The 17,322-nt window shown below is 43.4% G+C and overlaps 1 protein-coding gene across 4 annotated transcripts in view; it reads right to left on the bottom strand.

Moving 5' to 3' along the window:
* Positions 1–4,628: 4,628 nt before the first annotated feature.
* Positions 4,629–17,322, bottom strand: part of ATAT1 (alpha tubulin acetyltransferase 1) — a 35,903-nt gene continuing 23,209 nt past the window's right edge. Inside the window, exons 10-12 of one of the 4 annotated variants that reach the window (XM_083356039.1) lie at positions 10,245–10,342; positions 7,972–8,026; positions 4,629–6,008 (exon numbers count right to left, since the gene is read on the bottom strand). In XM_083356039.1, the coding sequence (XP_083212165.1) occupies positions 5,648–6,008; positions 7,972–8,026; positions 10,245–10,342 (514 nt within the window). In that variant the 3' untranslated portion in view covers positions 4,629–5,647. Of the gene's footprint in view, positions 6,009–7,971; positions 8,027–10,244; positions 10,343–13,770; positions 13,897–17,322 lie in introns of those variants that run through there. The other 3 variants (XM_083356040.1, XR_014491681.1, XR_014491682.1) reach the window with 3 other exon arrangements.

Genomic DNA, 17,322 nt, shown 5'->3' with positions numbered 1-17,322 from the left:
GAAGGTCGGCCGGGGCGCCCGTCAGCCGTCCTGCGGCTTTGGACTCGGCAAGACTTCCGGTTCTTGGCTCCAATTGAGGGAGTCCTCCGGGCGGCGAGCCAGAGCGCTGGGGATTACACGTGGAGCTTGCAAGAAAATGTCAAGGCACCCAGTGATGCTTCCCACCCCCCACCCCCCATCACATTCCATTCCCTCCATTTTCTCCTAGTTCTCCTGGGCCAGGGGTAGGCAACCTCGGCTCTTTTATGACTCATGGACTTCAACTCCCAGAATTCCTGAGTCAGCATAGCTAACTCAGGAATTCTGGGAGTTGAAGTCCATGAGTCATAAAAGAGCCGAGGTTGCCTACCCCTGTCCTGGGCTATGTTTTTAGCGAGTGAACATTTCAAATCCTGTTCCTTTTTCTCCCTGGGAATATTTGTGCGCTGCAAAAACCTTCAGGTTGCTTCAGTGATCATTGAATCAGGGATGTTTATGTTTGTTTATGTTGATTGGACTTATATACCGCCCTTCTAGGACTCAGGGCGGTTCACAAGGAATTTATTTTTTTATTTTTTATTTATTTTAATTCCATTTATATCCCGCCCTTCTCCGAAGACTCAGGGCGGCTTACAAGCTTAGCAGTAGCCTTCAGACTCCAACTCAACCCCGACAAGACTGAGTGGCTGTGCATACCTTCATCCCGGGTTTATTCGGATGTTCCACCTCTGGCTATGGGGGGTGAATTATTACCCCCCGTAGATAGGGCTCGCAACTTGGGAGTCCTCCTAGATTCACGGCTCACTTTGGAAGACCATATAGGAGCTGTGACTAGGGGGGCCTTCGCCCAGGTTCGCCTGGTGCGCCAGTTGCGGCCCTATCTTAGCCGGGATGATTTGTGCACGGTCACTCATGCGCTCGTGTCCTCTCGTCTGGACTACTGCAACGCTCTCTACATGGGGCTGCCCTTGAGGACCACCCGGAAGCTCCAACTGGTACAGAATGCAGCCGCGAGAGTTGTGTTGGGAGTCTCCCGATACTCCCACGTTACACCGCTGCTCCGTGAGCTGCATTGGTTGCCAGTTGTCTTCCGGGTGAGATTCAAGGTACTGGTAACAGTGTTTAAAGCCCTTCATGGCATGGGGCCGGAGTACCTTAGGGAACATCTGCTGCCGGCATCAAGCTCCCTGCGCCCTGTGCGTTCCCACAGAGAGGGCCTCCTCAGGGTGCCACCGATCAGGGAATGTCGATTGGTGGCCCCCAGGGGGAGATCCTTCTCTGTGGGCGCTCCGGAGCTGTGGAACCAGCTACCGGTAGAGCTCCGGATGGCGCCTGATCTTCGCTCCTTTCGCCGCGACCTCAAGACGTTTCTGTTTGTACAAGCCGGCCTAGCCTGATGGGGATTGGTGGGGTTTTTTAATTTTTTGTTTTAATTTTAAATTGTTGTTTTAGAATTTTATTCCAACTGTTTTAATATGGGCAATTATTTAATCTTGTTTTAATGTTTGTATGTAGTATTTTATTCTGCCCTGTGAACCGCCCTGAGTCCTCAGGGAGAAGGGCGGTATATAAATATTATTAAATTAAAATTAAAATTAAATTCATTCTATGTATATTTATTTTATTTTATTATTTTTATTACATTTATATCCCGCCCTTCTCCGAAGACTCAGGGCGGCTTACAAGCTTAGCAGTAGCCTTCATTCTATGTATATTTATTTTTTTATTTTTATTACATTTATATCCCGCCCTTCTCCGAAGACTCAGGGCGGCTTACAAGCTTAGCAGTAGCCTTCATTCTATGTATATGCCTGCTTATTAGGGCTTTCACACACACCCCAAGCGGCATTATTACAAAGTCAGCTTATTGCCCCCAACAATCTGGGTCCTCATTTGACCTACCTGGGAAGGATGGAAGGCTGAGTCAACCTTGAGCCTGGTGGGATGCGAACCTGCACTAATTGCAGGCAGCTGGTGTTACTTAAGGAGGCATTAGCCCACTGCTCCACCAAGGCTCTAACAATACAAATTACAAAAGTTAAGAACAATTAAAATAATTAAATTTAGTCCTTGAATAAAATAAAACCCCTATTAAACTCCAATTAAAACCCAATTAAAATAAAATTACAATGAAAGTTCTCAGTCCTGGCCGGAAAGCTCAAAGAGCCAGGTCTTTGTGGATGGCATTCAGGAGGACCGAGCTGTTTCCCAGGCCATTCTACAATATAGGTAGTCTTCAACGTTTCTGTTGTTAAATGAGACAGTTCTTAAATGGATTTTACGACCTTTCTTGCCACACCTGTTAAATGAATCACTGCAGTTGTTAAAAGGTAGTAACAGGGTTGTTCAGTGAATCTGGCTTCCCTATTTGATTTGGCTTGTCAAAAAGTTTCAAAAGGGGATCGCGTGACCTCGGAGCACCGCATGAATCAGTTGCCAAGCATCTGAATTTTGATCACATGATCATGGGGAATGGTGCAAAGGTTGTAACTAAAAATGGTTATAAGTCACTTTTTTTCAGTGCTGTGGTAACTTTGAATGGTCACTAAATGAACTGTTGTAAGTCGAGGACTCTGTAAAATTCTTTTTTTATTTTAATTGATCATTGGATTTGGGCAGTCTGATTTTGTTTTAATTGCTGTTCATTTTTAATTTCTACTGTTTTAATTCTATTTATACTTATAAATGGCTGTGGGGCTATTCTGACAGGGTAGGTGCAAATGTAATAAATATTTTGGATGTAGATAGAAAAATTAGAGCCATTGGCTCAAAGGCAGGCAAGATACACTTTCCTTTTTCCTTACAGTGCTTTGAAATAGCCGTAACTCCTGCCCTCCTTCCCCCTGACCAAGCTTCTGAGACTCAGTCTGGTATGAAACAAGCCTCTGTAATCAGATCCTTATTGCATGGAAAATTTGAAAGGTACACAACCTGTTGGAAAGTCTGAGAATACATAAGTGCAACAATGGATGGGGGAGGGAGGGTTTGCTCATTCCCCAAAGTGTATTACAGGTAATCCTCGACTTACAATAGTTCATTTAGTGAGTGTTCAAGGAGCACAGTTAGGATGCTGGGTTGACAGTTAGCAAGCCCATATTCCAGACCTGAGTGCTGCTGTGTGGAAGGGTGAGCTCCCAAAGTGACCAAAACTTTCTTTTTCGAACAAGCTGGCCTGGTCTGATGGGATGGGGTTGGGTTTTTTATAAATAGTTTTAATTTTAATATGTATTAATTTTATGGGCATAATTGTTTAATGGCTTTTTAATTTTTGTATTCTATTTTTATTGTGTATTGCCCTGTTCACCGCCCTGAGTCCTTCGGGAGAAGGGTGGTATACAAATTAAATTATTAAATTAAATTATTAAATCGCAAGTAGATCAATACGGTAGGTGCCACTTCCGTGAGCATATTAATGGGGCCATAAAAGGACCCCTTAACTGGGCGTCCCCCAGGCAACAGTGGTGTCACTGGCTAATCCTTTCAACCAGAAGTGCATTAGATGCTTCCAACATGAACAGAACAGGATGGGAGTGAGGGTTCAAAGTTACAATGGTGCTGAAAAAGGTGACTTACAACTGGTTCTTGCACTTATGACCACTGCAGTGTCCCTGCAGTCACATGATCAAATTATGGCACCTGGCAATTGGCATGCATTTATGATGGTTGCAGTATTCCAGGATCATTTGATCACATCTGCAACTTTCCCAGCCAGCTTCTGACAAACAAAATCAACGGAAATACTTTAACAACTGTGTGATTCACTTAATGACCACAGCTAAAAAGATTGTAAAATTGGGCATGACTCACATAACTGCTTTACTTAGCAATGGAAGTTCTGGTCACAATTGTGATCGTAAGTTAAGGACTACCTGTATAGCTATTTACCAGAATGTTTCCTGTCATCTACTCTTCACGTAGACTTTTTGCTGCAATCTCTGCTAACCTTTAAATAGTTTAACTATATACAAAAATGTGCCTGTGTATAATGCATCAGTTAGGGACATCTATGTGGGTGGGTGTGTATATACACACAGACACACTGATGACCCTAACGCATCTCTAATATTACTACAAGGTATTCTTTGTACAAGGACGCGGTGGCTCAGTGGGTTAGGACGCTGAGCTTGTTGATCAGAAGGTCTTTGAAACGGAGATGAGCACCGGCCCCTAGAGTCGGAAACGACTAGCACGCATGTGCGGGGGAACCTTTACCTTTACTATTCTTAATACATTCACCCATCACAGGGGTGATGCAGGCCAGATGCATCATAGCAAAACCACGCCCACCCCATTGCAGGCAATGGCAAAAAGGTCATGATACGTTGTGACACGTCACATGACGTTGCGAGTTTGACACCCCTGCATTAATACATTAAACTCAAAGGGCATAATTACACTTCATAATTTTAGTCCTGCTTCAACTGAGTCATTTGCTAAGCATACCATTCATTCAACTCCATGGAGAACAATCCATAATTCACGTCTGTTCTCTTAATGTGCTTCTTCTAAATCATCAAATATACAATAAACTTTCACATTTCACACACGCCTCAATTAAAAAAACACTTCCCTCCCCCATAAGCATATTTTGTCCTATCATCTACTATTAAATCTCTCGTTAAAGGGACCTGACAAGGATCAACCAAGAATGAGAAATGCCAGTTTTATTTCAAACAACCTTTTCCAACTACATCGTGTAATTGAGAATTAAAATAAACTGAACTAGAATTGAGATCTGAATTTCGACCCCAAAGTGCTAAATCCATTTTGATTAAAATTGGATATTTTTATTGCACATATCCCTTCCAACATTTTCTTATTTGACAAGACAAAAGCACAGGACTCTAGCCTGCCCTTTCCTAACATTTAAATAAATTGAGCATGGCACAGTATCTCCAAGTGAAGATAACGTAATTCAGTTCCATCACATTTTAAAGAATGTTTTAAATCTGCGTTCAAGTTTCCAGGTGGGTCAACTTGCCAACTTTACAGCATATGATGGTCTAATAAATCTGTTTTGCTTTCATTCTCATTTGGAGTCCTCTATTTGGATCACAAATTTTGACAGAAAGAGGGGGGGGGAGGAATTTCAAATACAATTTCAGATACAGCAAAAGCTAATTAAACAAACCTCCATTTGCAAAGAAGAAATTAGGATTTCAAAGTTAAAAAAACAACCACCCAGCATAAAGCAAACAAGACCATACTTTTAAAATACAGGCAGGTGTGAGGTCTCTTGAGTTACAACTCCTGTACCCTTCATCGTTGACTATGTTAACTGGAGCTGCTGTCACTTGCACTTTAGCATCATCTAGAGCAGGGCTTCCCGAGCTTGGCAACTTTAAGATGTGTGGACTTCAATTCCCAGAATTGGCCAGCCAACATAGCTGCCTTGGAATGTTGCCAAGTTTGGGAACTGTTGTTCTAGAGGACCAGATTCGCCACCCCACTACTGTATACGGAATAAGTAGCGAACAATACTAAATGGCTTCTACTCTGATGTAAAGAAGCAAACCTAAGAAAAGTTATGCTGCCCCCTCAGTCAGATCTAATAACAGAGAAGAGGAAGACTTCAATAACTAATACTTTAACAATGCTATTGGCTGTGTTGTCCTACTTCGTATAGACAACATTATCTGTTAACAGCCAAGATTTTGGCCCATTTCCCTTACCAAGGTCTAGTATTGCAATACAGATACTTGTGGTGGATCCACTTGGCTTCATAAGGACTTCCTGGTACTATCCACAGTGGCTTCATCTGCCATGAGTCTGGGGCCAGATTGTACAGCCCCTTATTCTGCTTCAGGGGAAACCTGGGAACGTGATGGTTACTTTTGCAAATGGCATTCTTGTAAGGGACTGTTAAAGCATTGGAGTTCTTTGTCTTTTCCAAAAAGGCTGAATCATCCAAGCTTTGAGCGTCCATCTTGGGAGATGAAGATTCTTCAGGAACTTGGGCTGCCTCTTCCATCTGCCTAATGACCATCGGTTCTGGATCATGGGGATGGCTCAGAGCAGTGCCTTTAGGTCTAAGGGAGAAAAAGAGCAGTTATCCAGATAGATCAGGGAAGATTAAAAAAAACCCATGAAGGTAATTATGTAGGTGTATAATTGTGGCTGTACTGTATAAAACTGGCCCACCAGAGCAGGAAGGCAGGACATGTTGCACGTCCCAACTATTAGGGAACAAGAAAAAGGGCCCTCTCTGTGATGGCTCCCACCCTGTGGAATATCATTCCTCCGGAGATAGAAAGACTGGCTCCCATCCCGATATTTTTCTGAAAGGCCCTGAAGACCTGGTCAGCAGGCTTGAGGACCCCAAGTTGATATGAAACCAATCAAGTGGCTGGTTTGATTGTATCTGTCAACTGTGCATGTGCGTGTTTGTGTGTATGTGCAGGACTGTGGATTAGTAATGTTGTAAGCTGCCCAGACTCACCATGTGCGAATTGAGTGGGCATAGAAATCTGTTTAATTAATTAGGTTTATAGCTTTTACAGTGCTTTTCTAACTTGACATCCATTGGCTAAAGTAGATTAGTTTTCTTATTCCCATAGTAGATGTTAGGCATATGATTAAGCCTACCTGGTTGGGTTGGAAATATATAAGCCATGATGTATGATATCACTTTAAATGTGATGATTGGCCAAGGGTGTGTTTGCCTCCCAATGGCCATAAGAGGGAGCTAGGGATGTAGTTTCTCTCTCTCTGCTCTCACTGTTTTTTCACTGTTAGTTACTCTGTTATTGTTGGTTTGCTACTGTGTTAAACCTGAACAACTGTGTTTTGACCTTTGGACCGGTAAGAAGACTTTGTATTTGGAATACTCCTTGGACTGTTACTATCATTTATCTGTTCTTTACACGTGTATGACCTGGACTGTTTATTTTTGACTGTGCTTTGTATTACACCACAAAGTAAAGTATTCTGTTTTTCACACCTCAGTGTATCTGTGTGGTTACTGTGTGAACTTTGCTGCTCTCAGTACCTTTTTTGTCTGTGCAACTGCTGCCCGCATCAACTTCCCATCGTCCTGTGCGCTCCCATAGGGAGGGCCTCCTTAGGGTGCCGCCGGTCAGGGAATGCCGGCGGGTGATCCCCAGAGGGAGGGCATTCTCTGTGGGCGCGCCTGCCCTTTGGAATGATTTACCTGTGGAACTCCGGACTGCCCCTGACCTGCGCTCGTTTCGCCGGGACCTGAAAACCTGGCTTTTCGATCTATCTGGCCTGGACTGAGGGGGTATTTAGTTTTAAGTTTTAACATTGTTTTATTGTTGGGCTATTATTAATTTAATTCTTTTTAATTCTATTTTTATCTTAATTTTATATTGTCTTTTAAATATTGCCCTGTAAACCGCCCTGAGTCCTTCGGGAATAGGGTGGTATAGAAAACTAAATAAATAAATAAATAAATAAACTTCTTGTTAGCTCAAGGAGATCTCTGCACAATTCCTGACAGTAGAAACTGCCAAAGGGGAGAAAAACCCAGAAACTGTCATGTAGAAGATGAACTACAGTCGCTCCAGAAGACAGGACAAGAAACAATTACCTCACACGACAAGGGAACAGATGTTAGTAAGACATCTGGAATCATTTCCTAACGGCAAGAGCTGTTTAATCATGGAACTGACTGACTTAGCAGCTGGTGAATTTGCCTTCAGTGGAGACGTTTAAGTAAAAGCTGGGTCTTCTTCTGATTTGGATGCTATATTAATGGATTCTTGAACTGTTTTACAACAGTACTAACTGATTGGTTGTAGCTCAACACACTGAAAAGTGCTGAACGGAGTTGGGGAAGGCTCTGTAACTTTTCAATTCCGATCCAAGTGTCGCTTCACAGCTAGTCTTCCTAGTTCATTTGCTGTTGTTGCTATAGTGTTGTGCTTACAGTTATTGCAGGCTAAGCTATCAAGCCCAAGCTTTTGGACCCTTTGTGATTCCCTGGAAATGAAGATAAAAGGAGACTATAAAGCAAGGAAGGGGAAGATTTACTTGCTGTCTGATCTCTGAGTTGCTCTTGGTGAATCAGGGTTATTCTTTATATCACCTAAAAAAGTAGGAGGAAGCCAGGATTAAATGTCATGTTACTAATGCATGCCAATACATTGTAGGCTCTGTGTTAAAAGACTGTTCCAGATGAGATTTCAATCATATACAGGTAGTCCTCGACTTACAACAGCTCATCTAGTGACTGTTCAAAGTTACAACAGCACTGAAAAAAGTGACTTATGACCCCTTTTTCACAGTTATGACTTTTGAAACATCCCCATGTTCATTTGATCAAAATTCAGATACTTGGCAACTGGCTTTTTTTTAGTGCAATTGTAACTTTGAATGGTCATTAAATGAATTGTTGTAAGTTGGGGACCACCTGTATTATATGATAGAGTGATCAGAGAGCCACGTTTTCCACATAGAGGTTTCATCTTCTATTCTCAGTCAATGAATCTAAACACGGGGGAAAAATGCTACTTTGGCTAGATGGACCAGCAAGGTGGTTCAGAATAAAGAAAATTCTTATTTTTTCACAAACAGGCAAGCATGGTAAACATCTTCAGAGACTTGAGGGTACTTTGCATGTATTTGTTTCAAAGTGAATCCTTTGCAGTAGCCATGGGCAGCCTCAGGCCCTTGACCTTAGTCTTCGGATAAATGCATATTTCAATGAAGTAATTTTGTTTTGGGTGTTTCAAGTTTTGAGGACTGTTGTTTTTCCCATCCGTTGTTTGAATGTGCCCCCCCCCAGGTAAAATGCAAACTTCTGTGGGAAGTCACACACACACACACACACACACACACACACACACACACACAAGAGAAGGAAATATTAAAAGGGCAGAATATTATATTTCCTCAAAGGATCTTAAAGAGGCAGAAAAGCATGCCCAGTTTTTCTTAATAGCCCCAAGTCTCCCTCCCCCAAGCAGAAACCAGCTCTGTAGAAATGCAGATGTGGTAATCCGTTCAGGAAGGTTGGATGCCTCAAACTAGAAGATTAAGAAGACAAGGACACCTAAAATCTGCATACCCCACCCAAACTCTTAAGACAGGACAGGATTAACCCACAGATGTGAAAGGGGCACACTCAGACTCAGGTCAAAGGACACGACACAGGAAATACAAAGCCTCAAACAGGAACAGGAAACAAACTCAAGAGCTCCAGAGGATATAAAACCCACTTCCTACATGTGCTCTTTCTCTTTTCTTCCAGAGCCATCTTTCTGTCTGGCTCTCCTCTTCCATAAACTGCAACCTTCTTTCTAAAGCAGTCGCCATGTTGTTTTTTCCTGGCTTGGACTGGACCCTGATGAAGACTTTTCCTTCAACACTTCACTCCGCAAAGCATTCACACCAGTGCTTTACATATTCCCAAACTCTTGTCAGGTAAAGTTGATAGCTAGGTATAAGTGCGAATTTTTTTTTTTACCAGGTAGTCCTGACAGTCATGGAGCCTACTCATCACGGTCATAACTCATTATGGTCATAAAGCAAGTTAGTCATGTGTCTGGCCCTATTTTATTTTATTTATTTTTATTTTTTATTTTTATTACATTTATATCCCGCCCTTCTCTGAAGACTCAGGGCGGCTTACAAGCTTAGCAGTAGCCTTCATTCTATGTATATGCCTGCTTGTTAGGGCTTTCACACACACCCCTAAGCGGTATTATTACAAAGTCAGCTTAATTGCCCCCAACAATCTGGGTCCTCATTTTACCTACCTCGGAAGGATGGAAGGCTGAGTCAACCTTGAGCCTGGTGGGACGCGAACCTGCACTAATTGCAGGCAGCTGGTGTTACTTAAGGAGGCATTAGCCCACTGCTCCACCAAGGCTCTTTTATTTTATTTTATTTTATTTTGCAACCTTTTTTGTGGTGGTGGTGGTGGTGGTGAAGCAAATGCAGTGGTCGTTAAGCAAACCAATGGTTTGCAACGGGGGTGGCTTTGCCAAAAAATGTAAGTAAACGCCAGCTTTTGGCAAAACCATTGTTAAAATGTGGCCATGTGATTGCAGGATGCGGCAGGCAGGCATAAATGTGGCCCAGTTGCCAAGTGTCCAAAATGCAGTCACGTGACTGCAGGGAGGATGGCTGAACGTTGGAGCTTCGAATCCAGGTTGTAACTAACCTCCAGGTAGGTCCGTCAGAACTTCAAACAGTTGCTAAGCAACCAGTCGTAAGTCAAGCACTACCTGTACACCACACACACACACACACACACACACACACACACACACACACACACACTCTCATCAGACATCACTCACTTGGTCTTTGCTCAGGGTCTTTTGCGCTTTCAGCAGAGTTCTTGAAGCGGCTGTAGGAACATTTCTTAGCTATCAGGCTGTCCTTTTCAGAGCTCCCCCTGGAGGAAGGGAGGGGAAAAACAAGCAGGGGGGTGGAAATGATGAGGCAGCAGGAAGCAGCGGGTGGGGTTGGAGCATCAAGCCAAAATGCAACAGGACAAAGGATGTGCTGTAGGGGAAAGGCCCACGAAACAGAATCAAGACGGTGAGCCACAGCTTCCCTTGCTCAGGAAGCACATTTAGGTCATTTTTATACCTCTCATCAGCATGTGTAAAAAAAAAAGTCATCCATTAAAAAACAAACAACAACCCACTGCCCTAGTATAATATCCATCTAAAAAATACAACTGAAATTCATCAAAAACAAATACGTATATCATGCTACGGCCTTGAAAAAAGTAGTGAAAATGTCTACCATTAGCACAGCAGAAGGAGGACGTGTCTGGGCAGAAGACAGCAGAGAGAGAATCTCAAGGATTTGGGAAGACTCCTGTTCTTTTAAGGCTGTATCTCCTGGATACACTACGAAAAGTTAAGAGGGGTCCTTGGGGCTCTGTGAGATGGTTGTTTCCTTGCAGACGTTTCATTACCCAAACTAGGTAACATCAGCAGGGCTAGTTTGGGTAATGAAACACCTGAAATAAAACAACCAAACTCAGAGAGCACCAAGGAACCTTCATTCAACCCTGAGCTGCGAATATTCTCCTTATGTGTATACTTTGAGAGGAAGCAACTAAATTTCATTTTTAATGTGTGCCATTGTGCCCACAGTAAAAAAATGACAATAAAGGTTATCTATCTATCTATCTATCTATCTATCTATCTATCTATCTATCTATCTATCTATCTATCTATCTATCTATCCCATCCCATCCATCCATCTATCTATCTATCTATCTATCTATCTATCTATCTATCTATCTATCTATCCCATCCCATCCATCTATCTATCTATCTATCTATCTATCTATCTATCTATCTATCTATCTATCTATCTATCTATCTAAAGTTAAGAGTCTTGGAGAAGACCCTGGTGCTTTGAAAATCAAAAGTAAATGGAAAAGATTGACAGCAGACAAAACATGAGATACTTTCTTTGATGACAAAGGATATAGGCTAACAAGAACCCTAACACCCAATTTATACAGACAATCCTGGCAAAATAACGGTCAATCCAGCCAGATAGTACTGTCGACTTCTGCTACAATACAGGCAATCCTTGCTTATTGAAAGTAACTGGGACCAGGAACTCTTGTTACCAAGCAAGCAGTCGTAAGACACAATGTCATGTGACTGCACCAATTTATGATGGCAGTTCCACCAATCTCACTGGCTAACATTAAAGTAAATCCTGCATGGTCACAGCATCCTATGGTCACGTAATCACCACTTGCAACCTCCCGGTGGCTTCCCCATTGACTTTGCTTGTTGTGGAAGCCAGCAGTGAAGGTTGCAAACGGTGATCGTGTGACTGTGGGATGTTATGAAGTTGTAACTGGTTGCCATGCGCCTAAATTGTGATCGTGTGATTGTGGAGAGGCTGCAAGAGCCACAATTATGAGGACCCATTGTAAGCCCCCCTCATTCAGCACTGGCATAACTTACAATGAGCACTGAAGGAGTGGATGTTAAGTGAGGATTCCTAACAATCTTAAGAGGCCCAGCAAGTACTCTGCCTGCAGCAACCTACAAAACAGCTGATTAACTGGAAGCTCTCTAATGCTTTATAGAGCTACAACTATATAGGTAAAGGTAAAGGTTCCCCCGCACATGCGTGCTAGTCGTTTCCGACTCTAGGGGCCGGTGCTCATCTCCGTTTTAAAGCCAAAGAGCCAGCGCTTGTCCGAGGACGTCTCCGTGGTCATGTGGCCTGCATGACTAGATGCCAAAGGCGCACGGAACGCTGTTACCTTCCCACCGTAGTGGCCCCTATTTTTCTACTTGCATTTTTACGTGCTTTCGAACTGCTAGGTTGGTAGAAGCTGGGATGAGTAACAGGCGCTCACTCTGCTACACGGCACTCGGGATTCGACCCACCAAACTGCCAACCTTCTGATCGACAAGCTCAGTGTCCTAACCCACTGAGCCACCGCGTCCCTATATATAGTATATACTATATATAGCAGACATGTCAAACACAAGGCCCGGGGGCCGGATCCGGCCCGCGAAGTGGTTTCATGTGGCCTGCGAAGCCATCCTGGAAACAGTGAGGGAATGGCCCCCACTGCCTTGGCCCTGGCCCAGAGACCCTCCTTCTGCCAGAGACCCTCAGATCTGTCCCACTCCAGCCCAGGCCCCCATAGGCACCCTTGATGCGAACGATGTAGAGCTGGCCACGCCCACCCAGTAGGCCATACACACTCTAGCCACGCCCACCCAGTAGGCCACGCCCACCCTGGCCATACCCACCGGGCCCCTTGAGGGCAACCACAATGCTGATGCGGCCCTCAATGAAATTGAGTTTGACACCCCTGATATATAGTATTTCATTTTTGCTTTTCCACTGATAAAAGTGGGGAGGAAACTGTCATGAAAGGCTATTCTCTCTCTGTCACATACATACACATATCCCTTAGTGCTCATCCCCAACCCTCAGGTGGCTTTATCTGCAGTGCTTATAGCTAAAAAAAAATCCTAATTCTGTTCCATAGGCTTGGTCCATGGCAGCTTCAGTCCAAGCATTGGAGAAGTGAACTCTCCTAAAGTTGGCTATCATGACTGGAAAGATGGGAGTGGTAATCCAATTCAGCGGAAAAGTACCAGACTGGAAAGTTGGAATATCCAAGTAATGGACTATAAGATCTCAAGATTTATTTAGCATGTACCTCCCTTCTGTATTCTGTACCTGCAATACCTTACATTCTCTTTTTACCAGTCTGAGACTAAGTACAGCAGATTATAAGGTAGCATTTTACAAATGGAATGCTTCCCGTTACAAAAATGCATATTGTATATACATGATTGCAGTAAAAAGAATTCCCGAGGTCCTTTTTTTTCTACCCAAAATTGCCTTGCAGCAGCAGAGAAAGAATAATAGAAGTCAGGAGATAAATTAGAGTCACATCTTAATCTGACTTTTTCCACTTTATTTTTCCCCTTTCATATATCTTTTCAATTATGCTGAGTGCATCATTAGGAGGAAGATGGTTAATAAATGATTAGAATGTCTAGGACACGGGTGTCAAACTCGATCGTGTCACGTGACGTATCGTGACATATCACAACGTGTGTTTTTTTGTCTTTGCAGAGCTGGGGTGGGCATGGCCTGCATGTGACACATCTGGCCCATGGGCCACCAGTTTGACACCCCTGGTCTAGGAGAGTCTCACTCCTTTAAGAATGATTTGTGTTTTTGGGCATCTGCTAGCAATTTCTTGAGTTTGAAACTTCCGATGAGGTCCCAAGAGATCTCCACCTGGGTTTGGGTTTCTGTAACTGTGCAACAAGTGTTACACAAAAGACCACATTTTATAAGAATGGAGCATACCCACAAAGGTTGCTAATGAGCACAGAACAACGTAAAAGTTCTAACAGCCCATCTTCTCTAACTCTTCAAGGGGCCATTCATGTATTGGAGGAGTGGATTGCAGAAGTACAATAGTTTTTCCAGAAGCTAACGCAGGGGAAAGGACAAAAAAAGACAAAACCACACACTTTTAATTAAAAAAAAATTCCAAAGTTTATTATTGAAATGTAAACAAAAGTTCATTATTTGATCATGCCACACGCACTAATAGCCAAAGGATCTTGGCTGGTTTGATCAGAAGGGATGGGGAACAAGAAGGTGGAGTGGCAAACAAAAGGCTGCTGGAAAACCGCCAGACACCCACCCACCCCCAAAAAGGAAAGGAACGGAGGAAGAGTGAGAGAGAAATTCTCCACAAATGAACACAGCTGACATCTCTTGCAGCTTTCCCAAATGGGGAATCATGGGAACTGGGTTAAGACCTCTGGAGGTGTTAGGGAAGTCCAGCCTAGGGGTGTTCTACAAGGAACCTTAAGTAAAGGCCGTTACTGGGTTGAGAAGAGCAGACACAGTTCTAGCTGCAAAACTGACTTCCTTCTCAAGGGACTGCAGTCTCCAGTTCCAAATTTCTTCCATCAAGAAAATGGAAGATAGGAAGTCAATACTGGTTCAAACAAGCTTGATAAAGGAAAAGGGGGGCGGGGGGGGGGGCGCAGCAACCAGCATGGTTTCAACAGATAGCATTGTTCTCTTTGTGCTTTGTTCTCAGCACCAAGTCTTCTAACTCTGAGCATCATACCTGTACCTGACAGGCTAGTTCGCCAAGTTTTCTAGTATAGATGGTGAAGCTCAGTGTCACTTACTGTAGGTGTCTGATCTCAGAGGAAGCGATGATCAACTCAAAAGAGGGCGGGGAGGGGAGGGGGGGGAAAGGAAGCATTTGGCTTCAGATTAATCATTCAGAGCCCCCAGGATTTTGTTAAATAAGTAATGGGAGCAAATATATTGGCAAAAACAGGCCTAAAAGTGAAGTAAAAAAAAATCTCAGAAGTTACAACAACCGAGAGAACAAATTACTACTGTTCAAAGGCAAAATCAGTACCCTGACTTCAAATCATAACTACTTTTTTTTTAGCCCAACCTTTCCCCAAGTTGCTTGGAAAAATCCCAGATCACAGATCTCCCCGCTTGTTTCATCCTTGCAGGATGAGGAAATCTGAGATGACTTGTTCCAACGGAGAGATGACTTGTTCCAGGTCATCCAAAAGATATAACTGAATGGGGATTCAGCCTAAGACTCCTCTCATCCTATCACCATTATTTTTCCCCCCAATAATTCCTAACTGGTTCCATAATGCAGCTTTTCTCAAATCTGTTCCCTCCAGTTGATGGTCTTCAGTTCCTCAGAATGCTAAGCCAACACAGCTATTCTCACAATCTAACACATCTGGATGACACCAGGTGGTGGAGTACTATGGCATCTTGGTTGTTCTTCCACCTGGCACCCTCTGGCCTTAGACTACAATGGCCACTACAGTACCCCTAGCTGGCACAGCACACACATCTGGGGAGTTACACAACTGGATAGGATGGGGAGGGTTAGTACAAGTACAAGTACTAACCACACTGAGAAAGCTAACCAATTGTGTAATTTGTTAAGACCAATTTTTCCTCCCCTGGGACAGCGTTTGAACTAACTTGGCACACATTTGCTTCCCCCGCATTTCCTTTCCTTAGAGCAAACAGAACATTTGATTATAATATTAACAATTCTCTATTTCCCATGCCTGACTCCTAACAGCGTCCTCTTTGACACTACCTATCAATTCTCCCTTCCGTGCTTACAACTCTGGACTCTTAATCTCGGCTCCTAATTTTTTATTTCCTTCTCCTAATTCCCAAAACCTCTTTCAGTTCAGATCTGAAAATGAAGCTCAGAGTTTCAGCTTCTCCTGCTTTTGAGGAGCATGGCAACGGTTCTAGGTTGAAAACAGCGAACGCATCCTTTTGACCTACTAAGCAAACACCTCAACAGTGTTGGGCCTGACCAAAGGGCAATAACCCATCACAGGCAGAATAACATCTAAAAGACAACATATAGCACAAGCAACGGCCACAAAACAGAGAAAGGCAAGAAAATGGCACCAGGCTGAAACAGCAAAGAATTTAGCACTTGTATTTCCCTTAGAGGTGATGGATCAGATTAATGGCTGAGGCTTCACTCTGTACAAGCTATAGGACCCACGTGGCTCAGGGTTGATTTTTTACAGGTAATCCTAGACTTAGAATTATTCATTTAGTAACCATTTGAACTCACAACGGAACTGGAAAAAGTGACTTATGATCGTTTTCCATTTACAACCGTTCCAGCATCCCCATGGTCACATGATCAAAATCCAGTCGCTTAGCAACTGACTCATATTTATGACGGCTGCAGAACCCCAGAGTCATATGATCACCTTCTGCAACTTTCTCACAAGCAAAGTCAACGGGGAATCCAGATTCACTTTACAACCGTGTTAGTAACTTAGCAACTGCAGTGATTCACTTAACAACTGAGGCGGGAAAGGTTACAAAATGGGGCAAAACTCACATAATTCCATATCTCGCTTAGCAATGGAAGTTTGGGGCTCAATTGTGGTCATAAGTCAAGAACTACCTGTGTTCTATCGTTCTTCCCGAGCCGTGGGAAATTCAGTGAAAGAAATAAGTAGGTTAAGCTTCCAACAAGCTTAACATAAATTGTTAAATCTAACAGACTTGCAAATTAAAGCAAAAATTCCGGCCTTCTGGAGCCACCATGTTGTGGTGGTTGTTATTATTTTTACCCTCTTTTTAACATCCTTCAGTCAAGTCATGGCAGCAAGTATATTTAGCCCTCTTGTCTATTTTCCTCACAAGAACCCTGTGAGGTGGGTCGGGCTGAAAGAGAATGACTAGCCCAAAATCACTTAGCCGATTTTCATGCCTTAGGGAAAACTAGAATTCACAATCCCTGGCTTCTAGGTCAGCACCTTTACCACTATACCAAACTGGCTCTCTACATCATCTCCAGAGTTAAGGAAAGTTGTTTGACTCTATTCTGCAAAGGTCTTTGCATGATCCTCAGAGAAACGGACCTATAGTCAAAACAATGCCTTTTCATTTGGAAGGGGAGTGAACAAAAATAATGTAATTTAAAAAATAATTTGATTCATGGGTATGCAACTTCCATCAACAAAAGGGTCATACCTGACTTTACATGGCTCATCAAGGGACAAACTACCTAAATAAGATCCTCATTTTGTGAGGTGGATGTTAAGAGGAGAACTTGATACCTTAGTTCCCTTAAAGCAGGGCTTTTCAACTGGTGGTACACGTACCACTGGTGGTACGCGAGCACGTGGCTGGTGGTACGCGGCGTCGCCTTCCTCCCCCCCCGCCTCCCCCCACCTCCCCCCTGCTACTTCCTAGCTTACTTGCTGCCGGAAAACATGCTGCTGCAGGAACCTACCAGGCCGCGCGAAGAGCGCAGGCGCAGAGTGAGGCCCCGCCCTCCCCTGGGACTCATTGTGCAGCAACCATGTTGTCCTT

The sequence above is a fragment of the Vipera ursinii genome (assembly GCF_947247035.1).
Source record: "Vipera ursinii genome assembly, chromosome: 2".
NCBI classification, from domain to species: Eukaryota; Metazoa; Chordata; class Lepidosauria; order Squamata; family Viperidae; genus Vipera; species Vipera ursinii.
Note: the sequence above shows the minus strand (reverse complement) of the source record. Positions and strands in the feature narration are given on the sequence as shown.